This window comes from Neoarthrinium moseri (assembly GCF_022829205.1).
Source record: "Neoarthrinium moseri strain CBS 164.80 chromosome Unknown scaffold36_Wmoseri_CBS_16480, whole genome shotgun sequence".
Lineage (NCBI taxonomy): Eukaryota > Fungi > Ascomycota > Sordariomycetes > Amphisphaeriales > Apiosporaceae > Neoarthrinium > Neoarthrinium moseri.
The window spans coordinates 405,625-421,371 of record NW_026055150.1 but is presented as its reverse complement, the minus strand read 5'-3'; the positions used below and the strand labels follow the sequence as shown (position 1 = coordinate 421,371).

The window sequence follows — 15,747 nt, the reverse complement described above, 5'->3', positions numbered from 1 at the left end:
ACTATAACTATAATAATCTAACCAATATTAGTAAGGAAATAAATGGATATATAATGGAAGGGATTTCCTAGCTATATAGATAGTTATTACTTTAGTAATTAATTTAAATATCTATCTTATTTATAGGTAAGGCCTATTAAGCCTTAACGATTATATTTATAACTTCGCTTATAAACCTTTATTCTATCTTATTTAATATATAGACTATAAACTATAACCGCCCTCGAGATTAACGTCCCCTATTAATATAAACCCACGTACCTATATCTCTTTACGGTTTATCCTAAAAAGCATATTCGTCACATTACCCTATCTTATTTAATACGTAAGTTATAAACTATAACCGCCCCCGAGATTAACGTCCCTTATTAATATAAACCCACGTATTTATATCTCTTTACGGTTTATTTTAAAAAGTATATTCGTTACAAAAGAGTAAATAAAATATTTAATTTAATAATAAAACGCCTTTTTAATTAAAAAGAAAACGCGGGTTTAAATCCCGTAATATTCGTTTTTTTTTAAGAAAATTTAATTATTAATTTAAAAAACGGGGTAATATTTTAAAAATCTTTTTAAAAAAATAAGAAAAAATCGTATTTATTTTAATTAAATTAAAAAAAAGTAAAATAATATTTTTAAAATCTTTTTAAAAAAGTGAGAAAAAATCGTATTTATTTTAATTAAATTAAAAAAAAGTGGGGTAATATTTTAAAAATCCTTTTAAAAAAATGAGAATTTTTAAACTTTTAACCTTAATTTATAAGTAAGATTATTATAAACTTATATAAAATGGAGGGAATTATTAAAATTAATAAAATCACCGGGCGTAATATAAAGTACGGCTGGTAAATATCGGGTTAGGATTTTATAATGATATAGACCTTACGGCACAAAACCAGGGCCAGTTTTGGCAGCAGAACCGTTGTCGAATTCAAGACACTCCGCGGTACAGTGTTAACGGTCTTGGTCACATGCGTGTGGCTTGGAGAAGCTGGCGTGGCTACTAAGTTGAGAATCCTGCTGAGCAATTCCGGTCGCGCTTCTGCCGATCTTCTCGTCTCACCAAATCCCCCCACCCTCCCTAAGCAGTGCGGGGATCTGGGGTTCTGGGGTTGAATGCCTCCCAGGCCTCGGCTCACTCAACCGTGCTGGCGTAAGCTGACCTGCAGCATAGGCGTCTTGGCCAATACACCATTCGTAAAATGAAGTCTTATCGCACTTCAGCTCGAACCAAAAGCAGATTTTTTTAAATCTGGCCGTGCCAGTTCAATGAAAGACTGAGTTTACAAAGACCACTCCAAATCAATCGCAATGCCAGCATCAGCAAAACTTTCAACCCCGCTGACCTCGCTCTTGGGGGTCAGCCATCCAATCATGTTGGCGGGCATGGATCAGGTTGCTGGACCTGAATTGGCTGCCGCTGTTACCAATGCAGGAGGGTTCGGTACCTTGGGCGGTGCCCGCTACACGCCTGAGATGCTGCGGGACATGATTGCAGAGATGAAAGAGAGGCTCGTGGACAAGGATGCGCCGTTTGGAGTTGACTTATTGATCCCGCAAGTAGGCGGAAGTGCGCGAAAGACCAACGTCAGTTTTCAAGCTCTGCTGCGACTCTGCAGACGGCAAAGCAACGCCAAATACTAGGAGGTGCATCGCTAACTCCATAATAGTATGACTACACAAAAGGACACTTGGATGAGCTCTTGGACATCGTGATTGAGAGTAAAGCCAAGCTTTTCGTCTCTGCAGTTGGCGTTCCTCCAGCGTGGGCAATTGAGAAATTGCACAAGGCTGGAGTCCTGTACATGGTACGTGTTGATAGCTCATGCGGGAACCAGCTCAAGGACTGATTTTGTATCAGAACATGGTCGGCCACCCAAAGGTAAGATTCAAATCCGAAGATCTGCAACACCTAGTCGTAACATTCCCAGCACGTTCACAAAGCTTGCCAAGCAGGTGCAGATATTATTTGCGCCCAGGGTGGAGAAGCAGGTGGCCACACCGGAGACATCCCCACGAGGTAAAAAGCCGCCATTGATGTAGGATACAGGGACTGAGAACATTGACAGCATTCTGACGCCCGCATGTGCGGATATCGTAAAGCAATACAAGTCCCCATTAACCAAGAAGCCCGTCTTGCTTGTAACCGGGGGTGGTGTCAACGATGGCCGCAGCCTGGCGTCTGCATTGATGCTCGGTGCAAGCGGTGTCTGGGTTGGAACACGGTTCATTCCAGCTGTCGAGTCAAAGTACCCGGAGCATGCTAAGAAGCAGTGAGTCAATATACGGTTGCCGGTTGAAGTCACCGGTCGAACGTTCGTGGATCACAATGGAAAGACTAACGGAGGCCGTTAGAATCATTGATGCTGATTATGACTCATGGGTGCGCTCCTTGATTTGGAGTGGACGACCACTTCGATCACTCAAGACACCGTATACCAATGACTGGGAGGTCAATCGACAGGCAGAGATCAAGGATTTGACATCGAAGGGAATTTTGCCATTAGAACATGACCTAGACCGATTGCACAAGGAAGGAAAACTGACAGAAGAGATTGAAGAGCAAGCCGCGCTCCGGTAAGTGCGGTGAGAGAAACAAGCCTCTATTGAAACATCACTAAAAATCAATCCAGTCCTCTTGGGATTGTGGCAGGCTCCGTCAACAAGGTTGGCCAGACTGCAGCTGAAATCGTTCGTGAGATGGTGGAAGAGGCTTTGCAATTGCTGAAAGGGGCGTCAGGCTACGTGGCTTCACCATCCAAACTTTGAAAGCCTTGGTATTCAAACGAAACGATCATGATCATGAGTATGAGATAGACGTATGCGTCGCTCAAAATAATCAAGAGTCTTTGTATTGGATGATGCTAGTAGAAGTCTGAAGGCCCGCGTTACAGACGTGGTGTTTATTAGCACAGCTTTCAGCCTTAATGATACAATGAGCTGCTATTTGCGTTTAACCTATTGAATAATACTCTGCAACCGCTACAATTGCTAGGCCCTATCCTGTGCCGAGCTATAATACACATTTTCAGCTGGCCGCCCCGCGACAATACCCTGTGAAGTTGTACAGCTGCATTTCTTGTCCAGAGAAGTTGGAGAAGGCTGATGGTTTCCATGTTTCTCCAGATCCAAGACTAATTGGGACGCGGTCTTTCACTGATGCAAGCCCAAAGAAATGGGACTGTCGGAATCCCACAAACCAAATCTTCGAGTCGCACAACGCTGCGTCAATGTCCCAATTAATGCTGGAATAGCCACCTTGTGGTGCTTTCGTGGTCTCTAAGGTTGCTATCACTACAAGTGACACAACGTATAGTGCTAAAGCCAACGTATAGAGTCTGTACCATATTGACGAGATGCAAGGCATAATAGTAGTTGACTTGCCGCGAAGGAAATAGACGCTGTAGAGTGGGATGGTGACGGTTAGGAATGCCAGGTAAAGCAGAGCCATCAAAAACATCGTAGTGCTCATAGTTGTCCCCAATGGAATATGGTCTCTGGAAATTGGGAAGATGTATATGGCACACAGAGTCCAGAACACCACAAGTATCATTAGGTACACTGCGCGGAACACAACAGACGCCCAGTGTGATGTTGGCTTGAAGTGACTGCCCCTAGAAAGTTGGGCGGCATGCCGCTCAAAGGAGCTAGGTATGTAGTTCGCCTGCTTCGCTGGGATTGGTGGTAATGGTTTCATCTGTATGTCGTTTCTTAGTGTATAGGTGTAATCCTCCGTAAGCCACATGGCAGCGAAGAGCCGCAGTAGACCGAGAAGTGCCAGTGGCGCAAAGATATTGTCGACGCCACATAGCGCCAAAAAGCTCTCTGTGTCGTCGGAGTCCGCCAGATGCCCTATGATCACGTAAAATGCCGATAGACCCTGCGCGGTTGTGATGACTGTTTTCAGCATCACACTTGACAGAATCTCTACCCGAGATCTCGAAGGTGCGCGGTAACAATAAGGCTTAGTAGATACCATCATTTCCTCAGAACCATCCCATCCTCGAGAGGTCCAGAATATGGCGTTACTGGCAGCCATATGATGGTTCGTCCATGATATGGCTCGGATGCGGCGATCAGCAATCGCAAAATAGCGCCACAAGATGCTTGTGGGGTTGTAATGGCAAATGTAATCAATCCAATGCGGTCGGTCCTCGGTAAGAAAGGACACGTCGGCTGAACCTGAGATGACATGTGCAATGAGGGGAGCAAGGCATAGTGTTAAGAGAGAGACATATTCTGTGAAAGAAATACATTTGCTACTGAATGACAGAGGTAGTATAGAGTACCCAGAAGTCATGATCGCTGAGGAAAGCAGCTGTAGAAACCGTTATAAGGCCTTGGATGGTCAACTTGGCGATTGGCTTTGAGATATACTTTCGATAGTGTGCGAAATTAACCTAGGGTCGTAGGTGGGCTTCCAGATTTAACCGCGCCCCATCTGACGTGCAGATACCCTGCATGTCCTGTGGAAATATGAGAGCCAACGCGCCGCCCATCAACAACCGAATGTGAGACTTGGGGTCCACGATGGGGCCAATTTGTTATTGGGTGTGTTACACAGCATTGATTCATATATAGCCCTCTGCATATGTATCAGGCTGACGTAGGCCAGTTTCTCGATTGATTTTTTTTGATACGATTTCTGTAACAGGCGTACAGCAGTGGCAGTACCTCACTAGGGGGCCAGAGGACTTAGCATCGAATTTCAGTCAAGCGGTACATGGTTGGATACCCTTGACAAGAAACGGGACGATGACGGCATATAAAATTGTAAGTGCTCTGTAGGCGCTGAAGGCGCCACTTATGAGTGATCTCTCGACGGAGCGAATCTTCAGTGTCCGTCTTACCGGACACATTCAGTAAGCAGTTGACCAGTCTACCGCCATGGAACGTGGTCTAGAATGCTCAGACCCCTCTTCGGGACTTTGATTGGAAATTCGCGGGCTTTCCGCATACCCATAAAGAGACTCTTGGTATAGATGATGGCTAAATATTACGACGGCCGACAGCTCAACGTCATGCTGCTCCAGAGAGCTTTGAATTGCTTCGAGAAATTTTCCTTAAAATTCCCATGTTGACAGGATTCATGATGCCATTTCTACGCCAGATAATTGATTATGTCTAGCCAAACCATCTGGTAGCTCCATCAAGCCTGACGAGACAACAACAATATCAGGGAGTGACAGAGTTAGTTTATCACATCAATTTGGTAGGGACTCGGTTTAGTCTGCCGCCTGGTGAAGATGCGCGATTGAACAGACTGTAAAATGGCAACATGTAGCTGATCAAAGTCATATCAATGCGGGCGGAGTGCAGAGACCAAAACGCTTATCGTACTAGATGCCACGCTCTTGGCTTTGAGTCAGCCTCGACCGATAGAATTTAAAAAATGCCACGTCAATTGTAATGAGTATTACCTTGGTGGCACACAAGGAAAATAATCCCCTCTGATCGCCGGGGGTAGTCCATGAAACTCTCGCGGGATATATGCTATGTACTATGGTAGATGGAATTGCCCGAATCACAAGCTCGGCTAACGCATACAGGCGCCTCACCCCTATCGGGTCTAGTAGATCCGCTATGTCCAAGGCTTAGACTGACAAGCCACAAGGCTTAGACGAGTGACCGCATGTTAGCGGCTCCACTTCGCTGATGTCTCTATTCATAAGATGCGTTGATTTACGACTGCTCTTTCCCCCGGAAACAAGACCATTGGGCAATCAATCGTATTATTGCAAGCAATATGGACGCTGCACCGGAATATGAACAACCTCCAGAGTATGAAGAGGAAGTCAACGGTGCGGTCGGTCAGGTCATGAGCCCCGGAACTCTGGTTCTCTCAAACCACCACGTCATTCCCGCTTCCTGCTCGAATTCAGACCCAAAACCTCTCTACGAGCTCAGCCGTGGAGTGGCAGTCTTATCAAATGCAACCACCTCTGTTGAGTTCTCGCGTCTAGACCACTCCGTGAGCCAGAGTGTGAGCGGAGAGCCCACGTTGAGAGTCCGTAAACGGCAGCTCTACTCACTCGAGCATTTCCGAAATGGGTACCTTGGCAAGTATGTCAAATATGCCTCATTTGGCAATAGCGCAGCCTACTGGTGCAAAAGCATGTCGCGGAAAACGGCTGGTGACGTGGGACTGAAATCTCAGAGGAAGTCGGGGTTCACCGCCCAAAAAAGTCAAAAGGGATAGCGGCGAGTATGGCGAGCCATGTTTCGTGGAGGGTACAACGAGCAGCGAGAGTCCAATTTTGTTTGCTGTGAGATGGGTAAAGCGTGATGGGCTATATGAATGGGCAGACTATGCTGGAAAACAAGTCGCTGTTGAAAGCATCGCTGGTGGAACGCACACCCTGGATGTCAGGATTGAGCTGCCGAGGCAATCTTTTGATGTATTGGTGGCGCTCTGGTGCTTGAGAATATGGTTTGACTCGGTGCAAGAGCACAACGATGCGAAACCACCCATAGGTTGGACTGAGAGTAAGTTGTTACCTGAGGCACGAATGCGGTCGATTTACTAAGAAAGCACAACAGTCAAACGACGGATACGCCTTGCAAATGATCTTCCCACAGCACTATAGCAGGCGCACTGGTATGTCACTCAAGTTGACTTGATCAAACGTCCTGGGAGCCAAGCAGGCTTTTCATGGCGAGCACACTCACGTGGTAACTTGATAACGAAAGAACTCGACACATTGCATGTCGGGGAGTGGCCGTCAATGAGTGATTGTGAGATTCCATCCAGGAAACGCCGACGTAGGTGTCCTCGCAAATGAACATAATGGCAACTCTTCAGTCTCCACAGGCGACACAACAATCAGCTTGCTAGTTGACAGAGTCATGAATAACAAATACTGCTGCACTGGTGCTGGACGAGGCAGGATAGTCGTTTCAATACCTCGTGTCTCGCTGATACAAGCCGGTTCTTCTCGTAGTAACTGATTATTACTATATGCAGCATGGCTCCTAGGAATGACTGCAACAGTGGTCATGAATAAGATGATCACATCCTATATCCAGTAATCTATGCCCATTTGCCCAAGAAGCTCATCAAAGCCATGCCGGCCACCAAGGATACTCCACCGGCGATGGTAATCATTGCGCTGGCGCGCACCATCTCGCCTCCAAATATCCAATCTGCGGCCCACATCTCCACAAGGCCAACCCAGACCAAGATGCCAGCTGACAGCGCGTCGAGCGTTCCAAGAGCTATCAACGTCGATGGGTCATTCCCATTAAAGTACCGCAGCGCCCCAATACCAATGGCCATGCCTATCGGTGTAATGATAGCAAAGGCCACAGCCATGAAGAGCTTCTGAATCATGGGCAGTGGCTTTGAGGCTTTCTCATCCACCGAGTCCGGGCTGGAGGCATTTGACGTACCAGCGGGCTCCGAATCCTTGTCGTTGGAAGTCGACCGACTACTCGGAGTATCCGCCATGGCGGAATGTGCAACCTGATTAATGGAAGCAATGCGCGTACCTAATGCAATACCCTCAAACATCTGGTGGAACAAGATGATAATAAAGAGGGTTATAAAGAAACTGTCGCCGGTGACAACCAAGGTGACACCAATAACTTCGTACATATTAGCAATCATGGCCTTCAGTATTCGTCTAAGCGATATGATACACTTACGAATAGAATGGAAGATGATTCCCATTTCCAAGACCAATACTTGGACGACACTATCAGTGTTGTGCAAGTTAGCACCGTGCTGATGGCTCTTGGACCCGGAAGCAATCTTATGCGACACGAAGTCGACTATGAAGGATAAAAAGATCCCGGCCATAACAATCGCCGACGTGGTCGCTTCGTAGTCGATGCCCGATAAGCATTGGTTCGTAAACATCAGGTTCGCGTGAGTATAAAGCTGTGAACGTGAGCGGGGGAAACATCAATACAATCACAGAACCGTACATGAACAAATGCAGTCGATATGATGATACCGGTTCCGAATTGCTTCAGTATCACGAATACGACGTTGAACTTGGCTGGTAACACAGGCTTAAGGAAAATTGGCCCAGCGACACCTTGAGACACTATCAGTCTTTTCCCCGTCGGACAATGCGGACTTAGGGCGCGTACCGATGAAGCTGGTCACGAGGATGACAAAGAGTAGCCCGATCCTAAGAGGGATGTTGTAGTCGCGAGACTGGCGGGTACACGTGGCTGCAGATGATCCATGTTCTCCTTCTGCCCCGACGCAGTGCCTGAAAAGGTTAGAATCCGACCAGAGAGTAGAATCCTACAAAACGTACTCAACTCCAGCATGGAAGTGGCAGTCCATTCCTCCCGTGGACTCGGATGATTCCTGTGGGGAGTTCGTCCCAGCCTCTCCGTCGTGGTCGGACCCTCCGCCGTGCTCAGGCTCTCCGCTGTGCGCAGCTGCGTCGTCAATGAGAACCTGAACATCGTCTCCTGCTGCATCGACGCAATACCTATTCCTAAATTAGCAACAGCGAAGCCAAAGGTGTCAACTCCAGGTCTACTCACAAGCTTGATGCGTGGGCATGGCAGTCGGTATAAGATGCTGGAAGCTCCGACGTTGCCGTAGCTGCGACCACCACCTCATACTCTGTTGTCCCAGCCATGCACCATCTACGCCGAGGAATATATGATTTAGCGAACAGGTAATTAGGGATAAAAGTTGAAAGACAGTTGATCTAGGTATGGAGAGACGTACACTTCACCTCCATGTGCATGACAATCGCTGACAGCTGTAATATCCTCGGCCTGGCGTTGAACCAGTGCCGAAATATCAAGGCGTGGAGCGGGCGTTACTCTTGGGATCGATGGCACAGCTTGTCTGCGAGAGAGGAAGCTGCTGCTGCCCTGAGACAACAGACCCAGCAGGGCCCATGCTGCCTCTGCTCGAAATGTGGCTACTCTCATCCTGGATGCGTTTGATGAAGTGCGGCAGAGTTTTTCGCTTGGACACTTTCTCGGTCGGGTAGTTCTGTTGGACTCGGTCGGGATCTCAGACCCAAGACAACTTGGATTATATCTTCACATGGCCCTCCATCTTCGGGACAACTGGGAGTGAATTTGACCGAACACGGTGCATGGACTGCAGTAGCCGACAGGAAACTGTCCATCAAGGTGTTTTTTCATCTCTCCGCCCAAGGCTGGGCGCGGTGATTGAGCCGCAGACGTGAGCTTGGCATCGTGTGTGCCAAGTCAATATGATCCGCCTTGATGGTCTTGGTATCTTGGCGTCCTTGGCCTTAGTAATAGCAAACACTCAGCTGGACCCGAGCAGTGCATCTTTGTTTGGTCATACACAGTAGCTAGCTACTCCAACAGGAATCAATGATTCTGGTCTGGATATACGTCAATTCTATGCCCTCCGTCTGGTGGCCATGGGACAAAAGAAGACAAGGTTGGAAATAGACGAAATCAGCACACAATATTATTCATCTATGTGACCAGCGTGTTTTGTTTGTATTAATACATTCCTCCTTTCTACCTGACCATATTATACTAGCCAAGACCTCAAATAGCAATCGAAAGCAGTAATCCAGAGGCGAGAACGAAGCCGCTGATGGCAACCCCCGATGCACCAGCGGTCACAGGGGTGGTCGAAGCAGAACCGGAAGCTGAGGTGACAGCAGATGCTGAAGTAGCTAAAGTTCCAGTGGTGGTAGCCGCAGAAGCAGGGCCATCACAATGCCTAGCGCACATGTCAGGTGCCGAAGCACGCAGTTTTGCATTGCTGCATCTTACCAGTGGTTGCCATGAGGTTCGCATCCTATGGACTCGGTCGGGCTCGGTGCAAGGCTACCCGAGCCTGTCTCGTGATCATGGTCGTGATCATGGTCGTGGTCATGGTCCTCCGTGGAGGTGGCAGTCGCGGACACGGCAGCCGTACTAGCTGTGCCAGTCTGGGTAGTTGATATCGGGCCGTCACAATGCCAGTGATCTCCGTGTGCCTCACAACCGACAGACTCGGTGGGCGAAGGGGCCAGAGTCTGGGCCAAGGCACCAGAAAATAAGGCGAAAACGCAAAGAGAAGCCTTGATCTGCATGACTCTTGAATATGCAACGTGTGTAAGAGAGAGAGAGAGAGAGGTGTGGAGAGAGAGTTCAGTTGAGCTGTCTAGAAGTGACTCAAGAACCCTTGAGCTCCCTCAGCTTGAAGGAGGCTAGTTATATTTGAGAACTACGTACAGAGGTAGCTTTCGTGCATGTTCGGCATGCTCCGGTGTGACCGACTGTGGTTGGTTGTCGGCCTTTGAACCGACATTGGTCATTCCGAACAAGATCCCAGCGGCTCGGGCCAAGCTTGATGGGTGCATTGCATAGTGCCTTGGCGATACTCTCACCCGCCCATCAAGGTTCTCAGCAAACGTTGGAAGACCAGTCGGTGACGGTGGTTCGGTGAGCAGTTGAACCAGATGATATAGTCCCACAGTTTTATCCTAACTTCGGTTCCACGTACTCAAATTCCCAGCCTTCACGGTAAGGATATGTATTTACGTATCAAGGCATGTCAGTCTGGGGTTCTAGAAACCTGCCATAATGTTCATGTTTCCAACTACAGCAAGCAATATTTTGACTTCTTCCGAGTTGTTGATGTTGTTCTACCGACATAATTGAACGAGGCTGTGACATTATACATTTGTTATTCGGGTCATCTATACGAGAGCCTCACTTGTTTCCTGGTGGCTGGTTGAGAACCTTGATGAACAGGCTGACTGTATAGTGCCTTGGCTCTGCGGGAAATTTTTGTTATGGGTTGCTCAACCCCACAGTACGCGCCCGAAGCTTGTTGCTTGGCATTGTCATAACGGGCGACAGCCGCAGGATCGTCTGACCGAGGAGCTTGATCTGGGAAACCAAGGCCTCAAGTACGTCAATCACTCGCAGTTTTGTAGGGGAATATCGTGATGATTCCGAAAATTCTTTGCGTCGCCAAGAAGACCCTCCGATACCAACTCCGCACATTGGACACAAGGGTGAATAGGATGCAGATAATATGGACTTGATGGCAACCTGAGTAGCTTGTGGACGGCCACTTCTTATATATAAAGATGGACCACCTGGACAGGTGACGAGTCTCATCCAGTTGTCCGTTACTCAATCAATTGAACGTTCTATTTTTCAAGTACTAGTGGTTCACCATGAGAATTTCAATTGCAAGCTCAATCCTGACTCTGGCTCTGGTAGATGCTGCCACTGCCGGACTGCAGAAGAGGCAAGCCCCCGTTACTGTCACGGAGACTGTAACCTCCCTGGCATCATCGCCTACTGCATGGACATGGAATGCTGGAGCATCGACTACGTGGCCTATTCATGAGTCTTGCAATGCAACTGAGAGAGCCCTCCTGAAGCGTGGACTCGACGAAGCTGTGGTTCTTGCCGCCCATGCCAGAGATCACGTACTCCGCCACGGAAACAGCTCAGAGTTCTACCAAAAGTACTTTGGCAACGCATCTACGGGTGAAGTCATTGGATGGTAAGATCCATCACTAGCAGATATTCATTACATTTCTGATCATGTCCCTTCAGGTTCGAGAAGATTGTCCACGGTGACCGAGGCGTATACAAGTTCCGATGTGATAACCCAGACGGAAACTGCAACCTTCCTGGTACGCAACTAACACAACCTCCGCTTGCCTATCCGCCATTGCTGACATGGCGCTATAGAGTGGGGTGGACATTGGCGAGGAGAGAACGGAACTGAGGAGACCGTCATCTGCCCTCTCTCCTATGAGACTCGTAAGCCGCTCGAAGGCGTCTGTGGATACGGCTACACCGTAGCTGAAGGCTCCCTAAACTTCTATTTCGCCTCTGACCTGATTCACCGCCTTTTCCACATGCCCAGCGTGGGTGAGGAGGTCGTGGAGCATTATGCGGACGACTACGAGGAGTGTGTTCAGCTGGCCATCGACAATCCCGCCCAAGCTGTGAGGAACACTCATACCTTGCAATACTTTGCGCTTGATGTCTACGCTTTCGATATCGCTCTGCCAAACGATGGATGTACTGGAAAAGCTCCTGCACATGACCATTCCGAGGACTCGAGCACAACGACGATACCAAGCACTGCAACTGCAACCACAACAGCAGGTACCGTAAGTACTTCTTCTCCTCATTCCCATGCCTACCGTTAATAGTATCCTACAGGAGTGCCACACTCATTCGGATGGTACTGAGCACTGTTCGTAAGCGCTCAAATGTATCTCTGAAGGCGGCGCGATAAAGTGTCATTATAGATAAAATTATAATCGGTATATAATATTATTGATTCACTGGATTGTTAATCTGGTAAAACCCGTCACGTGTTATGGTCTGTGCGTTGTCGTCTGACCTCGTGTGGGGGGTTCTTGTTTCCTTGCTGATGCATGAGCAGCCGCCCGTAGTCATGCGTTTCTTTGTGTCTGTAACCGAGAGGAGGCAGGCGATAAAAAATTGCGGTAGCAGCTCTTAAACAGCCACAAGCGCTCATTACTTCGCAAATGTGTGATCATTTTACCCCCTACTTCTTATCAGCATACTTCTCTGGCTCGCCGGTGTGATCTCTTACTTCATGACGACTTTAATGAATACCAACTCTCTTCATCTCAACGCCCTTTCTGAATGTTAACAGCCATGATTTGCAACGTGTGCAAAGATGGACTTGAGGGCATGTGGGATCCCAGTCGCAGCAAGCGACTTGCGCTAAGAAACTTGATGGACAATGAGTACGATGTCGACAGCGACAACAAGCACAATGACGATTCCATGGGCTTACATCATGCCGGTAAGTATCAACACTTTGTTCGACCACGTTCATTTAAGGTCTATATGGTGACTGAATATCTCAACGAATCGATAGGTACAAGCGACTTGGCGCGTCACGGAATCAGCGAGTACGTGTACGGTCATCACGAAGACAGAGCTTCATTTCTAGACTCGATACGAGGCGGATGTGCCATGTGCAATCGGTTCTGGCCCCTCGACGGTGGTGAAAATTCCAAGTTACGGAATCTTGGCTACTTCTCGGTGTTTTACGTGATGCTTGACCAAAAGCGGACCGTTGACGAGCTGACGATGTTTGTTGAAGTGGGAGATACTTCAGGAGGATTTGAGTTTGTTCCACTTGACGGTAAGACACTCATTACTCATAACCCGTGCCTGACTACATATGTAGGTAACTAGAGGTATCAACACAGTTGTTACTGTTAGAAGGGTTGGCAGAGACTAACAGTGTAACGAATAACATTAGGCCCGAATAATGATAACATGAACTTCGATTTCGGACCGTCAAACCATGATTCCAAGGCATGGTCTATAATAGAGACCTGGATGAGTACGTGTTTAAATTCTCATCCTCGATGCAAGCTACCAGAGAGGCCAATTTCCTACCGCCCGACTCGTTTGCTCAAGCTAGACAATGCACACACATTCCGCCTTGTACTAGGGGCCGAGTGTCCTTCAACCCTTCAATATGTAGCTTTGAGCCATCGCTGGGGTACTACGGATATTAAACGTCTGTTACAACTACTACAGTCGACTGTCGAACACTTGAGCCGGGAACAACCAGTCGGAAACCTTCCAAAGACTTTCAGGGAAGCTGTCGATATTGCTCAACACTTTGGCGTCGATTACATTTGGATTGATCGACTCTGTATCTTCCAAGACTCCCCCGAGGATTGGCAGAGGGAAGCATCAACAATGCAGGACGTGTATCGGAACGCACTGTTCAGCATTTCTGCGCTTGGGGCCAAGGACGACGAAGACGGGTGTTTTTTTGAGCGAGATCCGAAAAAGGCGGCGCCCACGATTCTCCGCTTGAAACTAACAGAAGACGATGAGGAAAAGGCGTTCCGATTCGGTCTTGAAAAGGGCTGGTCGTGGCGCCTATCTTTTGAGAATGAGCCTCTGGTGCAAAGATCCTGGGTTGTACAAGAACGACTTCTCGCTCCTCGGACCCTGCATTTCGGGTCCAAGCAGCTCTTTTGGGAGTGCCGTGAAGCAAGCTGCTGTGAGATGCACCCACAAGGTGTCTATTGTTTCCAATACGAGGATGATATCGAAGATGACAGGACACAAAAGGCGGATCGGAACCCTGATCATCCCTTCCTTTGGAAGCAGTTGCTAGATGCACCAGATCGGATGCATGCCGGCGACCAATATGAACAGCTCTTCACCGATTGGAATTCGATTACCAATTACTACGCCAGTCGTCAACTGACTGTAGCTAACGACAAGTTGGTTGCTTTGTCCGGATTGGCCAATAATATGAAGGCGAGACTTCAGCAACTAAGACCAGGTCCGCATCGGTATCTCGCTGGCCTTTGGGAGGAGAAATTAATGAATACAATCGTGTGGAATGTCGTCGCCCCAGCCAGAAGAGCATTGCAGTATAGGGCACCATCGTGGTCTTGGGCGTGCCTCGATGGTCATCTTAACATCAGTGGAGGATGCAAAGATAAGGAAACGATTTCCTTCACATCCAAGGTCTCTGTGGACATGACGTACCTTGGCAAGGAGGACACTGGAGAGGTTGAGGGTGGCGTACTGACATTGGCAGGCCCATGCGCTTCGGTCATGATTGAAAACGAGTCTGGGAGGCACCGTATGTTTAAGAACGAGAGAAATGTTCGACGTATCCAAAGCGATAGAAGTAACCTTTACGAGAAAGATGAGGCCAAGGTCAGAATTATATTTGATACCTTGGAAGATCTTACTGAAAAGGCTCTTCTAATATGGGTATGTACTCATCATTTACATTACGAGAAGTGGTATGGCCATGGATTAATACTCGCCCACGTGGAGGAGGACAAGTATCGCAGGCTGGGAATGGCAAGTCGCTACTTTGACAACAAGGACGATGCACGAGTATTTAGTGCCGGATTCTCCCAAAAGCAGGTCAGCATCATTTGAGTTGAGCATACGATTCGGAAATTGCAATTATTAGTTTTACATACCTGCCTAGGAAGGTACCCTACGTAACATATCTAAGTATGCAATACTGATGATAATTTGTTTACAAGTAGTAAACGGGAGAGATATCGCGACGTTCATTTTGCCGCTGTCGTTTAGTTAATCCAAACTGTTTTCTGGTTGCCACGCGGCCGCCATTCTTGAAGTCTCCATTTCCATCAGAACCGCCGGCTCTGGCAGAAGTACAACTCCACTAGCCATGCTGCCCGTTAAGGACGCTTCCTCCTAGAAAACCATTGCTGGTTCATATCCGCTCGTTGCATTGATACCACGTACCAGAAGGCTGTTTTGTAGATGGCTTACTAAAGAGTAAATTGGATCGATAGCCCTAACGCCGGAGTTCTAGACCGAACATTACGAACTCGTTGAGGAGATTGAAGCTTAGAGCATACGGCCCCTTTCACTACAGGAGAACACAGGTTCGACCTTCGGAGTCAGAAACCCTCGTTTATCTCCCTGGGTAGTGAACCAATGCATTGTCGCAACTCAGTGCATTCGTGATGCCCTTCGTTTTAGTCTCCTCAAAAAACGGAAGACGTGCCATGTTGGCGGGAGGAGATGTATTCATTCAGGACAATGTCCGTCTCCTCCTACAATTGAGCGTGGACCTTCAGAATTCACCTTGTGAATCCCACACCATGTGGCCACATATCGTGGTCGTTTCTTGGGCTGTCACCATGCAACAGCGCTTTACCTTACAAACTGGGTTTAAATCATCGAAATACAAAATGCGACACATGCCTCAAACATTGAAAGTTCTAGAGACACTCTGGTCCAGCGAAGACCCAAGAACATTCGGGCCATACC

General features: G+C 47.9%; 5 protein-coding genes across 5 annotated transcripts; 3 read left to right on the top strand and 2 right to left on the bottom strand.

Moving 5' to 3' along the window:
* Positions 1 to 1,377: 1,377 nt before the first annotated feature.
* JN550_008617 (uncharacterized protein) lies at positions 1,378 to 2,772 on the top strand (the record flags this gene model as incomplete). The annotated part of the gene is made up of 7 exons (XM_049320598.1): positions 1,378 to 1,590; positions 1,674 to 1,811; positions 1,865 to 1,885; positions 1,983 to 2,023; positions 2,073 to 2,276; positions 2,359 to 2,580; positions 2,637 to 2,772. 7 exons carry the CDS (start codon positions 1,378 to 1,380, stop codon positions 2,770 to 2,772), a joined length of 975 nt encoding a protein of 324 aa, XP_049169549.1.
* Positions 2,773 to 5,749: 2,977 nt separating this feature from the next.
* On the top strand, positions 5,750 to 6,590 carry JN550_008616 (uncharacterized protein; the record flags this gene model as incomplete). Its single annotated transcript, XM_049320597.1, has 3 exons — positions 5,750 to 6,066; positions 6,161 to 6,489; positions 6,544 to 6,590. 3 exons carry the CDS (start codon positions 5,750 to 5,752, stop codon positions 6,588 to 6,590), a joined length of 693 nt encoding a protein of 230 aa, XP_049169548.1.
* Positions 6,591 to 7,033: 443 nt separating this feature from the next.
* Positions 7,034 to 8,904, bottom strand: JN550_008615 (uncharacterized protein; the record flags this gene model as incomplete). Its single annotated transcript, XM_049320596.1, has 7 exons — positions 7,034 to 7,587; positions 7,648 to 7,882; positions 7,930 to 8,042; positions 8,098 to 8,222; positions 8,271 to 8,450; positions 8,506 to 8,610; positions 8,696 to 8,904. The coding sequence occupies 7 exons, from the start codon at positions 8,902 to 8,904 to the stop codon at positions 7,034 to 7,036; spliced, it is 1,521 nt and encodes a 506-aa protein (XP_049169547.1).
* Positions 8,905 to 9,504: 600 nt separating this feature from the next.
* On the bottom strand, positions 9,505 to 10,037 carry JN550_008614 (uncharacterized protein; the record flags this gene model as incomplete). The annotated part of the gene is made up of 2 exons (XM_049320594.1): positions 9,505 to 9,682; positions 9,736 to 10,037. The coding sequence occupies 2 exons, from the start codon at positions 10,035 to 10,037 to the stop codon at positions 9,505 to 9,507; spliced, it is 480 nt and encodes a 159-aa protein (XP_049169546.1).
* Positions 10,038 to 11,132: 1,095 nt separating this feature from the next.
* On the top strand, positions 11,133 to 14,880 carry JN550_008613 (uncharacterized protein; the record flags this gene model as incomplete). Its single annotated transcript, XM_049320593.1, has 8 exons — positions 11,133 to 11,467; positions 11,521 to 11,600; positions 11,659 to 12,086; positions 12,139 to 12,172; positions 12,602 to 12,754; positions 12,830 to 13,099; positions 13,220 to 13,303; positions 13,415 to 14,880. 8 exons carry the CDS (start codon positions 11,133 to 11,135, stop codon positions 14,878 to 14,880), a joined length of 2,850 nt encoding a protein of 949 aa, XP_049169545.1.
* Between the last annotated feature and the right edge of the window lie 867 nt (positions 14,881 to 15,747).